The 20,339-nt window shown below is 33.6% G+C and overlaps 3 protein-coding genes across 4 annotated transcripts; 2 read left to right on the forward strand and 1 right to left on the reverse strand.

The window, feature by feature from the left end:
• Nucleotides 1–1,202: 1,202 nt before the first annotated feature.
• Nucleotides 1,203–6,497, forward strand: LOC122318211 (aspartate aminotransferase P2, mitochondrial-like). Its single transcript, XM_043135410.1, is given in 11 exon segments — nucleotides 1,203–3,062; nucleotides 3,249–3,287; nucleotides 3,375–3,464; nucleotides 3,569–3,677; nucleotides 3,767–3,876; nucleotides 4,212–4,246; nucleotides 4,248–4,347; nucleotides 4,541–4,573; nucleotides 4,575–4,708; nucleotides 5,246–5,510; nucleotides 6,197–6,497. Coding segments are annotated over 11 exon segments (1,224 nt in total). The 5' UTR covers nucleotides 1,203–2,885; the 3' UTR covers nucleotides 6,329–6,497.
• Nucleotides 6,498–7,421: 924 nt separating this feature from the next.
• Nucleotides 7,422–11,480, reverse strand: LOC122317871 (probable receptor-like protein kinase At1g80640). 2 transcript variants are annotated; one of them, XM_043134920.1, is made up of 10 exons: nucleotides 10,902–11,480; nucleotides 10,418–10,588; nucleotides 9,988–10,127; nucleotides 9,761–9,893; nucleotides 9,587–9,650; nucleotides 9,401–9,497; nucleotides 9,146–9,248; nucleotides 8,490–8,608; nucleotides 8,293–8,382; nucleotides 7,422–8,008 (listed from the first exon to the last, which is right to left on the reverse strand). In XM_043134920.1, exons 1-10 carry the CDS (start codon nucleotides 11,044–11,046, stop codon nucleotides 7,856–7,858), a joined length of 1,215 nt encoding a protein of 404 aa, XP_042990854.1. In that variant the 5' UTR covers nucleotides 11,047–11,480; the 3' UTR covers nucleotides 7,422–7,855. The 2 variants fall into 2 exon arrangements, with proteins under 2 accessions (XP_042990854.1, XP_042990853.1); XM_043134919.1 differs by having other exon boundaries at nucleotides 9,988–10,238; nucleotides 10,902–11,479.
• Nucleotides 11,481–17,707: 6,227 nt separating this feature from the next.
• LOC122319022 lies at nucleotides 17,708–18,949 on the forward strand. Its single transcript, XM_043136877.1, has one exon. It carries the CDS (start codon nucleotides 17,976–17,978, stop codon nucleotides 18,534–18,536), a length of 561 nt encoding a protein of 186 aa, XP_042992811.1. The 5' UTR covers nucleotides 17,708–17,975; the 3' UTR covers nucleotides 18,537–18,949.
• Nucleotides 18,950–20,339: the final 1,390 nt, after the last annotated feature.

Genomic DNA, 20,339 nt, shown 5'->3' on the forward strand with positions numbered 1-20,339 from the left:
CAAGTACATTTCCTTTTACAGTTCAGGCTCCGTTGTTTCCAACGCAGAATTAGCTGAGGCTTCTACTTCGTGCACTGAGTGTGAGTTCTGTTCGCATTTATACTTCTAATTCGACGAGTTCATTTCGCTAATTAATCGACCTAATTTGTATCGTAGTTTCATCGTTTTTGTAGTTGTCGAGTTTCGACCGAGTTTTCATTAATACTCGTTGATTTTACCGATTTCGGTGACTCTCATATTGCTATCGGTCTGACATTTTGCTCTTATAATTATTGAGTCGGATGGCTTCGACGATGCTTTCCCTAGCTTCAGCCTCTCCATCTACGTCATTCTCGGCGGACGAGTATCTCAAGTTAATGCTTCTTTTCATTTTTTATTCCAATTTCATTTACATCTTGTTTCTTTTGAATGGAGGTTTCTGCTAGGTTGCCGAAAAAGATTGGAAAATAAAACGAATCGGAATTTTGGTTATCAAGTTTTTTTTTTTTTTTCCATTTTTATGATCCGGACATGTCGTTAGGAAACTAAAACGAATCAAAATTTTGATTTCTATTTTTTTTTTTTTTTTCATTTTTAGGATCCGTAGAAAAGCAGCACTGGACGGTTGTTTATTTAAACCAGGATATAGATCATCGTTGGATAGTAAGGAAGGAGTTTTCTCTTCTTTTTTTAATGTTTTCTCGGAAACCAATCTTACTTCTTATGCAGTACTTCATCATTAATATGTTCTAATTTGAACAGGGGAAGTTGAAGTTTGGAAGTACTAGTTTGAGCTTCAACAACGAGAAAGGCAAAGTCTTTACTAACACAAAGGTATATAGCGCAGTGGCCTGCTCTGGCTAAGTGGCTATGTAGGCGTGGATTAATTTGTCCTTACCGGGAATAATGGCCTTCCTGGGTTTTTCTTAATATTACGCGACCGTCACGTTGATTTAAGATTTATATAATGTCTGATCATCACGGTACATATTCACATTGAATCTCTTTCTCTCTCTCTGCCTAGTTTATATAAAGTTGATCGGTGGCTTTGATCTCTTCTATAGGTGCTGTGTTCTGTTACTAGTTGATAGGTTTGGATGATGTTTTATCTCATCTTATTTCATCGTTACAATTTTTTCAAATTTTCGCACAAAATATAATAAACAATTTAACTTTTTCAAATCCCAAAATAATAATAATATTAAAAAATAATATTCTAAGAATATTTTATTCAACTTTCATTTAAAACCATCTCATCTCATTTGACTATCCAAATAGCACCATAATGTTCATGCCTCACTTTGTTACCAAATCAATGCATTCACTTTCTGATTGCATATTGGTTTTCACGAGGCCGTTACTAGACTCTCTTGGTTAGGACTGTTGGAGTATATTTATATGTATGGTTGTTTTTGGTTTATTTGTTGGTAGAATGTTTGCTTTTTATTCATATCTGAGTTCTAATTGTAAGAGTTTTATTTAAACTCTATATCCCACACACCCATCTTGATAGAATTTGAAATAGTTCAAATCTATCAGATTAAATATGAGTGATAACGGGATAAGAAAAATCCTAAGAGATAAGATTAAAACTCTATCTCTAATTATAGTCAAATACAAATTCTTAGATTTCTTAATGGTCAGAAATCTATAAATAGTACTGAGGGATTAAAGGGTTCTCACCTACAACATTAGAGTGCCTTTTACCATCGTGAGACACTTATGAGGCAAAGTTGCTGGGTGATCCTTTCCTTATAATCAGATCTATTTCTTCATCGAACTGATGGAGAAAGGTACGTATTATTTATCACTGTTTATTATTATAGATCAGAGAAATCGAAGATCCGTTTATTAATATTCATGTTAAATATCTAACATGTAGTATCAGAGCCGGGTTATAAATTTTTATGATCTCAATAAAATATAAAGTGAATATATATTTACGTATAACTGTGTTTTTATCATGAAGAATAAAAAGACACCTTTTTTATCTGACAAAGAAAATTGCGATGGTATTCTATTTCCTGTGTTTGATTTTCACGAGGACCCACAAAGTGACATTATGTATACGTTTTGAATTTCACTTTTGCCATATTGAGTATGTGCTGGAGGAAGAGAAACTCCCTCACGTTTTTCCTTCTAATCATGCTTGGGTTTTATTTTCACTTTCCCTTGCTGTATTGTTTCTTTTCTTTCTATACTGTGTTGCGATGGAAAAGAATATTGAGGGTGTCTGTAAAAATTTAAAAAAAAAAAAAAGAATGAGAGGAAAGTGATTTGGGGGTCGGCGACGTCCCTCTAATTGCTGGAGATGTCCATAGCCGCATCTGAAGCTTGAAAGGATATATGGCTGAAGCTTGAAAGGATATGTGGCTATGATGAAGGATGCGGCGCTGAAAATAGTCTGAAGGAAGAAAAGTGATGAGTTTTTTCCTTTAGGGTTTTATGTTATAGACTTAAGGTTGTGGGCTTTGGGCTGTGGGCTTCGGCCATAAACATGACAATAAAGTGTTTTATGCTATCTGGACTGTATTCACACTTATAAAGAAGCAATCGGGCCTATGGGCCACTGATGTGGCCCAGCCCAATAAAAGAACAAAAAAAAAAAACAAAAATGGAGAGCAATCGGGCCTGTACAATACCTTCGGCCCAAGTCAACATATCCAATTGACTTGGTCTCGGACTGGATTGCTGAACCGGTCCGGTTCAGACCCGGGTCGGACCGGTCAGATTAAAATATTATTATTTTAATATTAAAAATAATAAAAAAAAATTCCGAATTTTATTTATTTATTTATACATGTTATTATTGTTATCTAACACCGTTAAAGTTGGTAGAATGTTTGCTTTTTATTCATATCTGAGTTCTAATCACTTCTGAGGTGCAGTGTTTTAGTCGAATATCTATGGTGGCTTCCATTAATGTTTCTCGTTTTGAGGGTGTCACAATGGCTCCTCCCGATCCAATTATTGGGGTTTCCGAAGCTTTTAAGGCAGACACACAGGAAAACAAGCTCAACCTTGGAGTTGGAGCCTATCGGACGGAAGAGCTTCAACCTTATGTACTGAATGTTGTCAAGAAGGTCCGACTCAATTGCATCATATATACATGTCATAAGTTAAAATTTCGTTGTGTTCTCCATGTACACAATTTTACCATTAACATTACATGCTAGCAGTTTTTAGCTTCTTACTGGAAAAACTGAGAACTGATTCTTTGACAAGGAATTTGACCTTACATTAATCATATTGAAACGTTTCTTTCCTAGGCGGAGAATCTTATGGTCGAAAGGGGAGAAAACAAAGAGGTATCTCTTTTTGCTCAGATGTATGGTTGACCTGGAGTCATTATTCATGCTTCTAATCACTTACTAAATTTTGATGATTATCCTCAGTACCTCCCAATTGAAGGTTTGGCTGCATTCAATAAGGTGACTGCTGAGTTATTATTTGGAGCAGACAACCCCGTAATAAAACAACAGAGAGTACGTGGGAATTCAAATGCCTGAATTTTTTCAAAGACTGATATTGTTTCTCTCTTCTTTTGTATCTATATATAAAAAAAATACCTTTATATTATTCCTTCCAGGTTGCTACTGTTCAAGGTCTTTCAGGAACTGGTTCTCTTCGATTAGCTGCTGCTTTAATTGAACGATATTTTCCTGGGGCTAAAGTTCTGATATCATCTCCCACTTGGGGTGTGTATTGCCATTCACTTAAACCTGTATGTGAAATTTGTCTTAACAATAAGTACTGGATTTTCACGGCCAACAAAATTCTCCTGCAGGTAATCACAAGAATATTTTCAACGATGCTAGAGTTCCATGGTCTGAATACCGATACTATGATCCAAAAACAGTTGGTTTGGACTTTGAGGGGATGTTAGCCGATATAAAGGTTCCAACTTGGTGTAATTGTGCTTTTTATGTGGTTTTTTTTTTTTTTTTTTTTTTCAGATTTTATCTGGTGTTACCAGCTTTCATCTTAATATCCATGTTTCAATTCAATGTTGGTTCTTTGCACTTTCAGCTGAAATATCCATTTAATTGTAATTTTTATCAGAATCGGAGAACAACGTGTGTACACTTATTATGTGAAAATTCTTTAGTAATTTAGACATATAGACTCGTAAAACTTTGTACTTATGATTTATTTTCCATAAAATTCTCAATTCCAGTCTAAATTGACTTCTATTAACCCATTTACCAATAATTAATCTGTTCTTTATTCAGGCTGCCCCTGAAGGGTCTTTTGTGTTACTTCATGGCCAACCCAACTGGCATCGATCCAACCCCTGAACAGTGGGAAAAGATTGCTGATATCATTCGAGAGAAGAACCATATACCATTTTTTGATGTTGCATACCAGGTATGATTGCAGAATTCGTTTATATTTGTCTAAATTGTGATTTTTGATACCCAGGTTTTTGGAAAAAGCAACGTTTTTAAACTTTTGTTGATATATATTGGAACGCTTTGTCTTCCAGAGAATCATGTAGATTTTTGTTTAATCGAGAATTATCTGCATAGTGTGTTCAAATATGTACGTATAAATGCTTCAGGGATTTGCTAGTGGAAGCCTTGATATAGATGCCAGCATCTGTGAGATTATTTGCTGCACGGGGTTTGGAGCTTCTGGTTGCCCAATCATATAGTAAAAATCTGGGCCTTTATTCAGAAAGGATTGGAGCAATCAATGTTGTCTGCTCATCAGCAGATGCTGCAGCAAGGTATGGTGAACCCAATATCCTATGATCTGCTCACTTTCTGGTCTATGGTTAAATCATCATTCCCACAAATATGTTCATAATGAGATGAAAAACTAACAACCGTATCAAAAGATCACCTATTAAATAAGTTTCCGTGTACTTGCATTCAGGCATTGTCTATGCATCACCATTTGGATATTTGAGATCAGTGTCAAAAAACTTGAATGTGATTTGAGCCTGAAAACTCCCCAAAATCTGCAAGCGGAGGCCTTTCCTGAGTCTGTGCATGCATTTGAAAGACGAAATAGAAAGTAATGAAGTATTGGGGGAAGATTTCCTCAATGATCTTAGCACACTCACCTCTCAACATTCATGAACTAAATATTTGGTTGGCAGTTGTCATGGCAAGAGTGTCTTTCACACCATCAGTTTTCCCCTTGTGTGTTTCTTAAAATAGTTAGGCATGATCAACCCAGAAGCTCCAGAAGGAAACATATTATTGAAATAGAAAGTACTCCCTGAGGTCCGCTTGATGGGTATATTTTTATATATTTTCAGGGTGAAGAGCCAACTGAAAAGGCTTGCTCAACCAATGTACTCCAATCCTCCTATTCATGGGGCCATGATTGTTGCCAATGTTGTTGGGGACCCAGCTCTCTTCAATGAATGGAAAGCAGAAATGGAAATCATGGCTGGAAGGATAAAGAACACGCGACAGAAACTATATGATAGCCTCTCTGCAAAAGATAAGAGTGGGAAGGATTGGTCATTTATACTTGAGCAGATTGGCATGTTCTCATTCACGGGCCTGAACAAAGATCAGGTAACTGCCTCTTCTCAACTCCCATCAGAACATCCAAGTTTTATGCCCATAAGCTTTTGTTTCCCTGATTTTTTTTTTTTTTTTGTCTTTTTTGACGTTGTGGATTCTCTGGTCTTGTTTTTAAATAGGATAATGCTACATGTAATCTTGGAGCGTGCAGTTCCCGTGTACTCCCTTTAAAAACAGTGGAGGCCAGCATTAAACAATAATTTTTTTAATGTGAATCACAAATTTACCCACTTTTTTTAAAGGTAGTACACAAGGACTGTACACAAGGACTGCACACTCCATGACTGCAAATATCATTTCTCTTTTTATTAATATTAACTAGTCAAATCTAATACCATTGTATATATTTCCCAAATTATGGGTATATACTTCTGCAACTTCTTTATTGCATTGTTTAATGCCTCACCCAGCATCAAGTTCAATTGATTTTTTTTTCTCCCTTTTAGACCAAAAGCTTTTGTTTCATCTTCATTGAGTACTAGCTTCCCTGCTAATTGTCATGTATATTTTCGGAATTTATGAGCATGGTCAACTGTTCACACATACCTGAAACCAGTTACAATATCCAAATACCTTGAAACTCTGTGTGGCTACTTTGAAAGTGCAGTTTGCAATACAATGGTGCACGGAACTGTTTCTTGGTTTTATAATGTTGCATCTTCTTGTTGTGTGATCAGAGCGACAATATGACGACCAAGTGGCATGTATTCATGACAAAGGATGGAAGGATATCCTTGGCTGGATTATCTTTGGCCAAATGTGAGTACCTTGCAGATGCCATCGTCAATTCATTCCACAATGTCCGTTGAAATTAATGGATACATAGTTACATTTTTGGAGTACAATATGCAAACTAGTTACTGAGTATGAATTATAACAACGAATTATAACAACGCATGTTGATTTTTGAAGTTCAAACTGAGGCCATTCCATAGTTGATAATTTCTAAATTCAAAAATTGATGAGCATTGCTTACAATGACTCTGTGTAAAGGTGCATGACTGGTGTTGCATAAAACTGAAGTATCATCTGGTCTTGTTTATTGGATGATATGTGGTTTCTTATGCAAGATATGCGTGCACAGGAATGCTTTTGCACACATCCACATGCAGAAAGTTTAAAATTTGGTTGTTAGACTGCACTAAGATCAACTTAGTTCAGTCTAATTTTAAACTGAATCTAACATCTAAACACACAACTCTTAAATTACTAAACTCATATTAACTCATTATCATTGATAAAGAACTGAGGTCAAGTTAGCTCAACATTTAGATGTAGCCTAAAAAGTGAAGGCTCACTTTTAGTTATGATTTATGTGTTCCGACAATGTTTTAGGCCAGGTAGCTCACACTTTAAAAGTGCCACATGTTTTAGACTGAAGAAAACTATATTTAGAATATGTAAATTTTATGCATTCTTTTATTATTATAAAAATAATTTTGTAATGTAAATCTCTTATTTATTTACTTTTTATAAAGATAGTGAGCATAACCACCCTAAAATTCTAACACTGTAAATATCATTTTTTTCATTTTTCTTTATTTTATCAGAGAGCAAAAGAATTGAGAGTGGAGAGGGGTGGGGAAGTCCCGTTGCCATTGTTCAATTGCTTTCATGATTGGCACAAGTAGAGTTGTTTTTCCTCTCTCTCTCTCTCTCTTGTTATTCTTTTGTTTGTCCCTTTGCATTGAGGCCGTACAATTAACTTCCGTCCAAAACATGCGGCCCTTTTTTTTAACTTTACGGTCGTCGCAAAGGGGTTGACTATCGTGCCGCTTTGCTGCATTCTTCGGATTATGGTAGCCTACTCTGTTCTTTTTTTTTTTTTTGGACTGTTTTCGAAATATGAGCAACCTTTTTTAAAATTTAAAAAAAAAAAAAAAAAAAAAAAAAAGCCAAAACTGAGATGAAAACAAGAATTTACATTCTCGCAATATTATCATGAAAGACAAAAGGAGCTCCAGAGGTATTACCACTTGCAAAATTTTCAAAACATACACCAATAAATGGTGGGAAAAGGGGGAAGAATAGAATCATTAGCTGAACTAGTCATCGTTCTCCTAGAGGACCAATTATATGCACTGGTAATTTTCAGGAACTCAAGAACTAGACGGCTTCAATTTACAAAATATGAAAAACCATTTAATTCTCTTCTGCTCCAAACCATTAATGCTTCTCGTTCTCTGACAAAACCATCATGTGTATGTATCTATATCTATATCTATATATATATATATGCGTGCAAAGGAGAGCAAGGTAATCGATGTAGATCTTTTATTTACGCAACCCTACTAATAACGCAGCGGCAACGCTCTGTATCAGTGACCAGAAGGAAGCTATGTGGAACCAGATGGTGGAGTTGCTTGTGCAACTCTGAGAGTGCCTCCAAGCTCAACGGGAACCAGAGGAACAAGAGAATGCAAGACATCTGTTATTAATGGGCGGTAGCTTGGTTCTGGTTGCACACATAGCACAGCTACAGCAGCAACCTACACGATCATTTGATAATATTGGGCGCAATCAGTTCAAAAAAAAAAAGAGGATGAATTTCTTAGACCCAAATATGGGAGCTGCGATCTGCCTAAGAAATCATTCATCCCGAGTCTCAAATTGCCACACAACCATTAAAACCAGACCAACCCAAAAGTTTGTTATGGTTAATCAGCTATTGATTGATTTGAAGGATCCCAAGTTGCACCCATTAGGAAAACTTAAAATGGGTAAACAATGTTGAATTACAAGAGTAAAGGTAGGGAATAATCACTTCACAAACCTGGCATAAGTGTTTAAGATCCATTGTATCTTTTATTGCAGGATCCACAATGTTTGGGAGTTTAGATCTGTCTGTGAGCTGGGGCATGGCCTGCATCCATAAATGGCTATGGTATTAAGTTCTGAGGTTCAAATGTTTTTTAATGGGATGCAAATAAAATAAAATAAAAAGACATTGTTTTAAGAGTGGGGCATTACCCATGTGACCATAGATTGACACTGAGATGGAGCCAGTTTTTCCACAGGCCTTCTTCCCAATAGAAGCTCCAGAAGCACGACTCCAAAGGCATATACATCACTTTTATCCGTCAATTTACCTGGAAGATTAAAAATACTTGAAATTGTTTTCTTTCAAGAATGCTAAATGCAAAAGGAAAAATCTAGTTGCAAATACAATTGTGCACTAATATATGTACCAATTTAATGCGATTGGTCAAAAAGTAGATTTTATTAAAAACAGTGATAATTTAAATTTTGAATAGAAATGAATCAGTATTGATACGTAAATTAGTACACGACTTTGTTTATACCAATGCAAAAACTAGATCAACCTTAGAACGCACTTAAGTCAATAATGAAAAAGTTTTCAGGGTTGTCTAGATAATGATTGATCCATATGCACTAAAGTAGTAGTACCCGTGCATGTGCTCAAGATAGCTTTAATCAAAAGACATAATGAGTTTAAACCTATATCAAAACCAACGTCTCACAACATTATTGCAGCGTCAGAGGTCCAAAACAATAGTCATATTACATCATGGAAGATAATTTATATATATATATGGAGATATGGCAACCTGTCATATATACTTGAAGAATACCGTGAGCAATAATTATAATTTTAGTAGGCATACCATCTAAAAGATACTCTGGAGCCACGTATCCCAAGGTGCCTGAAAGCTTGATGTTGTTCTTGTTTTGGGCTGCATCGGTTACAGCAAGACCAAAATCCGAAAGCTGACTCCAGACAATAACGTGTGTCAGACAGTCAGAGAGAGAGAGTTAAATGGAAGACAGTAAAAATGTATAATGGCAATATATTGAGACAAATTTCCGCAATTTTATAAAAGAAATCGAAGACTTCAATGATTTTCTCAAATATATTTTACCTTAGCATTGAAGTTGGAGTCCAGAAGTATGTTAGATGATTTCAGATCTCTATGGATCACTGATGGGTTGCAGTGCTCATGCAGATATTCTAATCCTCTGGTCAATATTTTCCAACATGTTAAACATTGAAGTCCCAATAAAATGATTTTTTTTTTTTTTTAAAATACTCTGGTAAACAAGCTCACCTTGCTGCATCGAGAGCAATTTTCATCCGCTTATGCCAAGTTAATGCCGAACCACGAGAAGGTCCTATTCATATTAATTAAATTTGGAAAATAAATAAATTAGCATTATTAAATTCAAATTCTTTTCTAAACTTCCATCTTCAGATGGTCAAAGCGAAGAAGAAGAAGATTTACCATGCAATTGAATTTCCAAAGACCCATTTTGCATCAATTCATAGACAATAAATCTAGTCTTGCAATGAATGCAGCATCCCAGTAGAGAAATTATATTTGGATGTTGAGTTTTGCTTAACAAATCAACCTCATTCTGTAAATCCAGATGATAATTTAAGATCGGAAGAATAGGGTCATAACAAATTCAAAGAGAAATGAACGCCATATGGTTTAAAAACAAAAATTACCTCAAATTCCTTCTCGGCGTCCTGAGTTTCACAGTTAAGTTTCTTCACTGCAACATTCAAGTTGTCATCCAATTGAGCCTTGTAAACACATCCAAATCCGCCCTCTCCCAAGACATTACCATCTCGAAAATAGTCAGTTGCTGTTTCAAGTTGCTTGTAGTCAATCATTGGAACAGATCCTTTCTTACCAACCACTTTTATGGAGTTGAAATTAGTAAAAAAGGGAGCTAAAGCAAGTCCCTTCTCAGCATCTTCGTATCCAAAACAAACCCAAAAACACAGAACGCAAGAAACAGAGAATCTCAGAACAAATATTATAGAAGCATGATATGAATAGTCTCGGAGCACTATCATAAGTGATGCACATTCACCAAAACCCAATGATGGTTAAGTTGGGAAAGAAATTAGTTTTTGTCGCGTAAGGATGTACCTGAATTCAGAGCACTTTTTCCATCGGATTTGTGAGAAAACTTCCTGTGATAAATCCACAAACATAACAAAGACAAAATGGTTGCAGCAAGGGTAGTGCAGGCAACAACGACTATTATTAGCATTTTCTTGTGTGTATACGTATGAGACTCTTCGATTCCCACTTGAATTCCTGGTTCGCATGGGGATTATAGATATATAGAAGTTAGCTCTAGCAAAACGGGAAAATCTCATCTATTATACGATTACCAAGTTTAGAGATACAACAAAAAAGGGCAAGATCAAAATCCACAGCAAAAAATAATTGTTTAATCTTAACAATAAATGAATAGAATCGACAAAAAAAAATAAAAAAAATCATACGACAGCATCAGAGATACTGTATTTTCGTCATTGTTTTTTAATTTGAATTTTCGAACTAAATTGGCCCGCTACCCAACTAAAAACAAGTACCTGGAGTCATGAATAGCACAACATTAGAGTACCTGGGGAGAAGGCAGCCATTGATGTGGAAATCGGAGAAACGGGCGAGACCACTGGCGAGGAAACAGAAGCTACTGGCGTGGCACCAACCCCAATGGGTTTACGAAGACACAGAAACAGCAAAACAAAGAAAAGAAGAAGCTTCATTGTTGGCTGTTTCAATGTTAAAGTCTTTGTTAAGAAAAACTCTATATGGAGATGGAGAAATGCAGAGGCCGGGTCTTGCGGTCTGACAAAGGACAAGAGAGAAGAGGCTACGAAGGCTATGGAATATGGTTGGATGTTTAGTTTTGTTTTAAATTATTTTGTACTAATTTTCGTTCTTTCTTTTTCTCCAGGAACAGTCGGTCGCCGTCTCATCTCTATCTCGGCATCTGCGAAACCAATGACGCAAAAAGGAAAGAAAAGAATAGAAAGGGAGAGGAAAGGCAATTTATATGAGAAGTAGGGACAACTGCACGAAAATCATGTGGGCAGCCATGAAAGCAGAGTTGGTCCAAAAATATAAATCCAAAAAGCTGCAAATGCCCGTTTATGCTCTCTTCTTCAGGCGTCCTCACTCTTGCCCATATACAGTCAACCACTATTGGACATTTGAATCTTCACTTTATTTTTATCCTTCAGTTCAAAATCATGTTTCTGAAATTTGTATTTTTAATAGAATTATCCTGTTTATGCTCTCTATTTTAGTGTTTTTTTAAGAAAATTATGTTTATGAAAATTCCAGGGAAAAAAAGTATTTATGAAAGGAAATTAAGAACAAAAAGTAGAAAATGCCTTTCTTATTTTTTTTTTCTTCAATAAAATGAATGTTTTCTCTCTTTTTTTAACAAATAAATTATCAGTCATTTCCATGTTTTAATTAAAAACTCGAATACTTTTCAATATCTTTAGCAAAGTGGGTCTAGTGGTCTTCAAACAAATTGAGACACCCTTTTTTCTCATCTTTATATATTTTTCTTACCGACCTAACCCTCTCCACTATCAATTTAATGAAAATAACACAAAAGGCCGCCAATTTATCAGTCTTTTACAAAAAAAGTATATATATTTATATATGCAAGCATATGATTATCTTTCTCAATAATAATAATAACAACATTTAGACTTTATATTATTTAGTGCAAATTTCTATCATAAATATTGTAAAATTCACATATTGCTTAAGAAAATTTATCTTCAAACCACGTTAAGGATTTATGACAGAAAATATTAAGAAATGCTGATCCCTTTCGTCCTTTTTACTTTACAGGGAACAAAAAATGGACTTATCACGTGTTAGGTGAGAGGACGCAATGAAACAGTTAGCCCACTGGCATTATAAAAATAAAATATAATTCTATTAATGATTTATTATTTTTACTCTTCTTTTTAAATACATTTTTTTAAAATATTATTAATATTTCTTTTGATGAGGTGCCACATCAGCACTTATTATTTAATAAGAAATGATATTTATAATCTTAAAATATATAAATTGTACATATATGTTTTAAAATATATATATATATATAATTAAAATACATAAAAAATTTTAAAGATAAGTACGTGAGACTACACAACGTAAGATTACAGTAGAGGTAATATTACTCTTGCCCGTGATGAGGTACCCAAAATCATGGGGGGCCCGCAGTATTATATCATAATCAACGTTAGGGTCAAAGAGCCAAGGGTGGCTGGAGTGTCATTATCTGGGCATTATGATGAGTTTATATGCAGAAAATGACATTTATTATAAGCCAAAGCTACGTACTTATATCCCCGAAATTGCTCTTCTTTTAATTATTATTTATAATTTTTTAAGATATTATATATATACATATATATTTTAAAGAAATATGGAAAAGCAATTATCTCTAGTCTTTAGATTGCCAATGTATGACACGATGATGTATTCTCTTAATGTATTATTTATGAAATATTATTTCTATTATTATTATTATTATTTTCTCCGATATATAAGGAAATTAGAAATTGTGAATTCCTAAAAATGCGGGCTTCCATGCTTTTATAGGCTGATTGCATCATTTGATTGATTCTTTAAGCTTTGTTTAACATATTTACAGCTATTTATCGTGTTGGGCATTAGTTCTTGATCCTAGTTGATAAACGTCATATCTTCCTAAATCATTGACCGACCTCGCAATTAAAGCCGTGTGATTCGCGAGAGAGCCCAATACATTCCCTCTTTACAAATGTGTACATAATTCACATTATTGATGTAGTACGATTTAATTGCTTTTATTACAAATCAAATATTGCCACCTTAACAATGTAGAATGTGTGCCCTGCCGAATTTGTAAAATGTCATAAAAGTTTTAACAGCCTCATGCTCTCTCTCAAACCATTTACATAATGTATGCATGGCTCTAATGCAAAAGTCTATCGAGTTATTCTATTTTAAAGTATGTATGTATAGCACGTCATTCACATAATTTAAATAAAAAATTTTGATTTGTAAGATTTAAATTTTAAAATTTATATTTCAATTCAAATTTATTATTTTTCACATCATCATTCTATAATGTGACATTAAATGATTGAAAACTATTTATTATTTTTCACTTGTGAACTTATCATCTAATGTCATGACAAAAAAATGATAAAAACATAGATGATGTATAGATTTTTTTTTCTCTCAAAAAAGAATATTGTAACAAGTGAATGCTATTAGTAATTAGGAGGTGGCTTCTTGCACTTCATTGGAAAACTTGGAGACGTGAAAATATGGCTGATAAGGTGACTAAGAAAATGCATATGCGAGTGAAATGATCCACTGTTTTCTTTCTTTATGAAATGAATTTTTATGTGCTATACCAAACCTAAAAGGATGCAATTGAAATTATCTAATGACGTGATATTAAATAATTTGAGACTATTTATTATTTTTTATTTATAACCTATCATCTAATATCAAATCATGGGATGGTGAAAAAATGATGAAAAAATAAATTATGAATAGATTTTTTCTTTCGACAAATAACTTTGTAACAAGTGAATGCAATTAGTAGTTAGGAGGTAGCTTCTTGCACTTCATTGGAAAACTTGGAGACGCGAAAATGGTTATGTTAGGTAGCAATTCTTTAGACAGATGATGGGTATAAAATTATCGCAAATAAAGTAGAGTGGTTAGACAACTTAGACTTGAGGCCAGTTTGTCTGGAATTTGATAGACCCATTATCTGAGTTTTGGATGAAAACTCTAGCCCGCAAGTTTAGATAATGGGCCCACGCGGGTCGGCTTACATCATACTCGAACAACTAAACACAACAACGTTAAAGCATTTTCCATATGTTTCAGCTAGGCAGAAAAATAATGATAAAAAACAAAAGAGCATCATTTTTTTTTATCCAATCATATCAATTATTCATACATACATATGGTCAGTGGATCCCAGGCCTTAGTTTGGCCCATTTCGTTTGTTTTCACAGATTAGTTAAAATTAAAGTTAAATATTAAATAATATATTTTTAAAATATATATTTAAATATTATTTTTATTTTAAAATTTTTTATTTTAAAAAATTATAATAATAAAATAAGACAAGTTAATAAAAATTATGAAAACAAACAAAAGCTTAGACTAGGCTATAGTACACATTTTACCACGCTAATGATTTATTAAAAAAAGGCACAAAAAAAAAAAAAAAAAACAGAAACAAAATGTAAATGACAATCGATGGGATGGTTTACCGTTTAGCCATCAAGTGAAACTGGGCTCGTAGCCTCTCGGCCGTTAGCTTTGGACTTTTATTGAAGCCCAGAACTCAACTCGTATTTTCTTTTGTATATATTATTTTATTTTTCTTATGTTTTCTTTTATAATTATATTCTTAAATATGATAAATCACATTTAATAAATTATTTCTATGATATAATTTATTTTAAAATATAAATTTTAATATTTAAATTAAATATTATTATTTAAGTATATATTTTACTCATCAACTTGAAAATATAATAATTATATAATATATATATTTTTTAAATTTTACTAAATATAAATAAAGTCGTGTACTAATCTATATATCAATATTAATTTTTTCATATTTAAAATTTAAATTAGCATTGTTTTTAATAAAATTTACTTTTTGATTAATCACATTATATTAGTACACATATTAGTACGCAGTTATGCTTGGAACTAGATTTTTTCATTTTTTTTCATATATAATATATTTCAAAGATGCTAAGTGAATTATGTCTATAGTAGTTTTTTGGTTTTTAAATAAATTTGTCATTTTAAAAAAGAGTTTTATTTGAAAAATTCTACTTATCATCCCTATACATAATATATAATTTTATTTATAAATAATTATTTTCAACTTTGCTATACATAAGCCCACACATTATATTTTTTTATTTTTTATTTTTTTAATTTTAAGTTTATTTTTTTAAAATTAATTGAATTCTTTTACTTATTATCTATATATTAAATATTTAATAAAAAAATTAAAAAATGTAATATGTGAGTTTATGTTTAAAAATTTTCAATTATTTCCTTTAGATTTATCATCTATCATAAGATTACATAATCTCTGTTTTTGTGAATTAAAATTGAAAATAGAAAAACCTTTTCTTTTCCTTTTTTAAAGAAAGTGAAAAACTTTTAAAAGTTCTATACAACCAACCGTGTATTAGTTGACGCGTGCCAACTAAGTTATGGAAAAAGGTTTGTCAAACAGTGAAAGGAAAAGACGGCCCAGCCGAACCTCCCAAATGGAAGTCGCTGTCGACGGCTACGTCAGCCGAATAGGAGAAAGACACGTGTAGCTTTTATTCGCTCACAGCTGTAGGCTACTATATCTGCCCCTCGGTTGGGGCTTTGTTACGTACCGTCGGAAAATACAGTCAGCATGCAGTCGGTTGTACAGAATGAATAAAAATAAATTATAAAAAAATTATTTTATATTCAGGAGACCTACATGAATTATAAAAAGTTATAAAAATAATTTTTTTTTTTTTTATATAAGTTTTATATTATTTTTTTTTATAATTAACTGCACGCCAACTGTATTTTTCGACTGAAAAATCATTTCTGTTGGGATTAACTACAACACGTACCCTCGAAGCGTTGGATGTTGACTGAGACAGATGAAACCTCCTCCTACTCCTCCTGAATGCGTGTTTTCCAATCAAAGGCCAGGGTCAACTTTTCAAATCGCGTCCACCCGAGATTTATAAGAAAAAATATAAATATAATTATGTATTAATATATGTATTAATTTATTATAATTAATAAAAAAATAAATTTTATTAAAAATAATATTAATTTAAATTTTAAATATAAAATAATCAATATTAATACGTAAGTTAGTACGTATTAACTTACTAAGTTAGTACGCATCACATTATAGAATAATGTGATGGATCTTTGGCTATTATATTTTTTTTAACAAATATTTGCAATAATCAAATATGGTATAAATTTAGAGGAGTAATTAGTTTATATGAATGTAAATTTTTTTTTTAATTGAATGCATTATTATGTCAAGCAAATGACCGTACAAAATTGATTGTATTAAATAATTAGGTTGATGTCTATTTTTATAATTGTAAATATTACTTCTCATTTTACTAGTATTTTTCTTTTTCTTATTCTAGATAGTGTCATCCTTACTCGCATTTGATAACATAACACAATGTAAATAATTACTATTTAAATAATAAAAATTTTATATATAGTTATTTTTACATATTTTTTATGTATTTTATTAATGTAATTAATTGCATCATTTTTTAATATAAAATAGTTATTTTAACCAATCACATTATTGAAATGTACAAAAAATACGTAAAAGTGATTGTATATAACAAATTTCTTTAAATAATAAGTATTGCTACACATATATATATATAATTATATATATAATACTATATAAATTATGCAACAATTTGATTTGTCAGTATTTTCTTTCTTATTTAAATTTTAAAATTTTTACCATTTTTACTATCTATTGTAACTATAAAATAGCATTTTCCTTAAACAATTGATAGAATAAAATGTTTAAAATGTTCCACGGCTCAAAATATGATTCGAGATAAGGAATTTAGTTTTATTTTTAATTTTGACATAAATGAATTGGTCAGAACGACGATAACTAGAAGTCTAAACTAATGGAAAGTTTATCGCACCGCATACATATTTTCAACGTGATGGCAACTTGGTAATTGTGTTGAAGAGAAAGGGCTAATAATTAAAGTCGTAGATAATTATGCCAGCCGAAGGGTTTGCAACCACGTCAGATAATGAGCATTTCACAGCAGTGTTAGGTTTGGCCCTTTCCTCTTCCTATCCCAAAAACAGAAACGAAAACAAAAACGGTGTGGCCTTCTAGTCCTTTACAGCAAACGCGCCTCAAGTGCGTGACAATATATATTTATTATATATAATTGTATTATTAAATAATACACTCCCATCATTTATTTTCAAAAATTAAAAATTAAATAAAAAATTTGACAATTACTTGACTCCTTGTTTTTTGAAACAAATCTTTATCATGATATATTATAAATAAAAGAGTATTATTTATCATTCTCACACTATATATTATTATTAATATATGTATTTAAATATAATAATAAAAATAATAAATTATTTATTAATATATAGAGCAGAAAAGATAAATAAATATTTTTTATGTAGGCATAAGGAACGAGAAGATAAGAAAAAATAATGAGTGATTAGATGGGGCGTGTGACACACGGGTACCTGTTGAGAGTGGTTTTACTAATTAAGCATCCATGGAATTGGCCATAGTTGTTTTTTGGCCTTCGGGTCACCTTACCCTTATAAGTAACCGCTGCTCCTCCTCGGCCAAACACATTGAGGTTCATCTGCAAAAGCATTCCTTCTCTTCTCCTCCCCTTTTGACCTCTTCTGTCTTTCTCTGGAAATAGAGAATTTACCCTCTTGAATTCCCCCTCTCCGATAGAAATATAAAATTTTCCGTCCTTCTACAAATTTTCTCTCTTGAAATTTCAGATTAGTTTTTCCCTTTATACGAAATTTCTTTCCTTTTTTAAGAACCTGCCCTTCTGTTATTATCTTCAATTTCATATCTGCTTTCAGTATAATGGGTGGTGTGGCTGTTCTAAACCCTCAAGATTGTCTAGAACAGCCTTTCTCTCGGAAGACCCTAATCTCTCCGACTCACATGAAGAAGCCACGAAACCCTAACTATAACCCTAACCCGAACCGGGCTAACCGCATGCAACCCGACCGTAGGAAAAGGAGCCCTACGCCGCCTAGCACCGCCATCCTGGGTCCTGCTCCGAGACGATCCGTGACCCAGCAAGCGCTCTCCTCCAAGAGCCTCATCATGGGTCAGGTCAAGATCCTTAAACGCGGTGAGAAGCTGAACGACACGGCGTCTGATAAGGAGAACCTTGGAGTGCCGGATCTGGGATCGACGGAGCGGCTGGGTCTGGATACGGGCTCGGTGCCGTCTCGGATCAACCAGTCGACCGCGTCGAACGGAGTCTCTGGGTTCTACGCCGGGTCCTCGGTGTTTGTTGCGTCACCGCCCCCTAGTTCGCTTCCCTTACCGGCTTTTTTCATGAAGAAGTGTGTTCCTGGAAAGAACGAAGATGTTGCGAGCGACTTGCGTAGGATTCTACGGCTCGATTTAGCATAACCTTGTCGTGGTAGAATGGTTCGGCAGTCTATAATCAACTTTGGATGTGGAATAGTTGTCGTTTTGGTTTATCTGATTCTCGATCTTCCCTTACATTTTATCGAGGCGAAGGTCGAGTTGACAACCCTAAAGCAATTATGGTATCAAGTAGTTTTAGATTGTTCTTTGAAAGAAATTTCTAGTCTAGATTATCATGTAAAGGATTAGTGTTTCATCGGGGTTTGTTGGTTTTGGGTGCTTGGATTTGGGTGGTAAGGTCGATGCGCGTGTTTTGTACCTACTTTGTACTTTCTTTCTGGTTTGGGTGGTTGTTCTTAGATTGTTGTTTAAGGTTGGAGCGTCTAATTTATAGGTTTGGTTTGTGTTAAATTTCTGTTTGATGAATGAAAACGATCTGTTTGTTTGTCTTGTAATTTGTAGTGGCGTGGTTCATGGGAATTTGTCTAATTCGAAAACCCAAAATTGCCCATACTCTGGGTGCTCATACTGTAAAGACTTCTGAAAATTTTCCGGAGCTTCATGTGGAGGAGCTCTCAACTATCGAATCGTGAAAGCCCAGACCACCAAAGGGATCGATTAATTCCAATTTCAAATGGTGCTTTTGACACAGGCACCGCCCTGTTTTACGGATGGAAAGTAGTTGGTGCTCATAGATCTCTGACGCCTCCGAGTCTCAAAGAAAGCTGTTGATTTAGCTACCGGCCAAGTTATTTCATTAGTCGAGGCTTCGTCTTAGGGGCGGCATATTGACCGGATCCAATCAAGTGTCAACGTGATTAATCAACTGTTTGTATCTGAGATTCTGAATGTTCAATTTTGGGCTACGAATGGAAATGCAGAAAGCCTAAAGAATTGGATTTTGACACGGATTTTCTTCGTTAGAAGAAACCCAAGTTGTATAATTTACTCTCCACCTTGTCATCTAGCTCCATTTTTGGTGGAAAGACGTGCAAATTCTTTAACACTGTCCTCTTTAAATGCACTTGATATCGAATGCCAACATGAACGAATATTAGATGTTTTGATTTTTTTCGCTTGTCATGATTCAATTATCCACCTCAATTGGAAATGGAGTCATCCTTTAGAAGCATGGTCCACCCCCATGAGGAGTAGATGAATTCCATAGGTGGCCTCCATGATTATGGGTTTTTTTTTTTTCTTTTTTTTAATTGAGCAAAATAGTCAATACTTATGGTTTGGAACTGCAGTGTTCAGTCCTTGTGTTACCTACTTGTTTTTGCAGCCGATGAATTGGTTTCACCCACCATATTTACTAGAACTGAATTCCATGACATCATTCACAACAGTTCCTTTTGTGGTAATGACTTGTGAAGAAGGTTTCCGAATATGTGAATAGGAGAAGTTCACTCCACTGGATTTCCTGACTTGGAGATCAATCTTCTTATAAGACACGTCGACAGAATGGAGCAGAGTACAACCAGATGGTAAAGGTCATTATGATTCAAAGCTCGAATCCAATGATGCAAAGCAAAACCAGAGAGGGCTTGTTATTTCTATCAAATTAGCTTTAATAATTCTAAGATAAGATAAGCTGTCCCCTCTACTGTCTATGTTGCACCTGATTGCCCACTTTCTCTATGGACCGTGGCTCGGCTACCACTCCACTACTTGGGCTCCAAGCTACTGCTCATCTCTTCCAACCAACCTTCTATTCCACCTACTAACAATAACCTTATAAGAATGTTTAATATGCATGTAAATTTTATAAAAATAAATTTATAAGTTGAGGTTTTTGATAATGAGTTGAGATGAGTTGATAAAAATTGAATAAAATATTATTAA

The sequence above is a fragment of the Carya illinoinensis genome, chromosome 8 (genome assembly GCF_018687715.1).
Source record: "Carya illinoinensis cultivar Pawnee chromosome 8, C.illinoinensisPawnee_v1, whole genome shotgun sequence".
Taxonomy (NCBI): domain Eukaryota; kingdom Viridiplantae; phylum Streptophyta; class Magnoliopsida; order Fagales; family Juglandaceae; genus Carya; species Carya illinoinensis.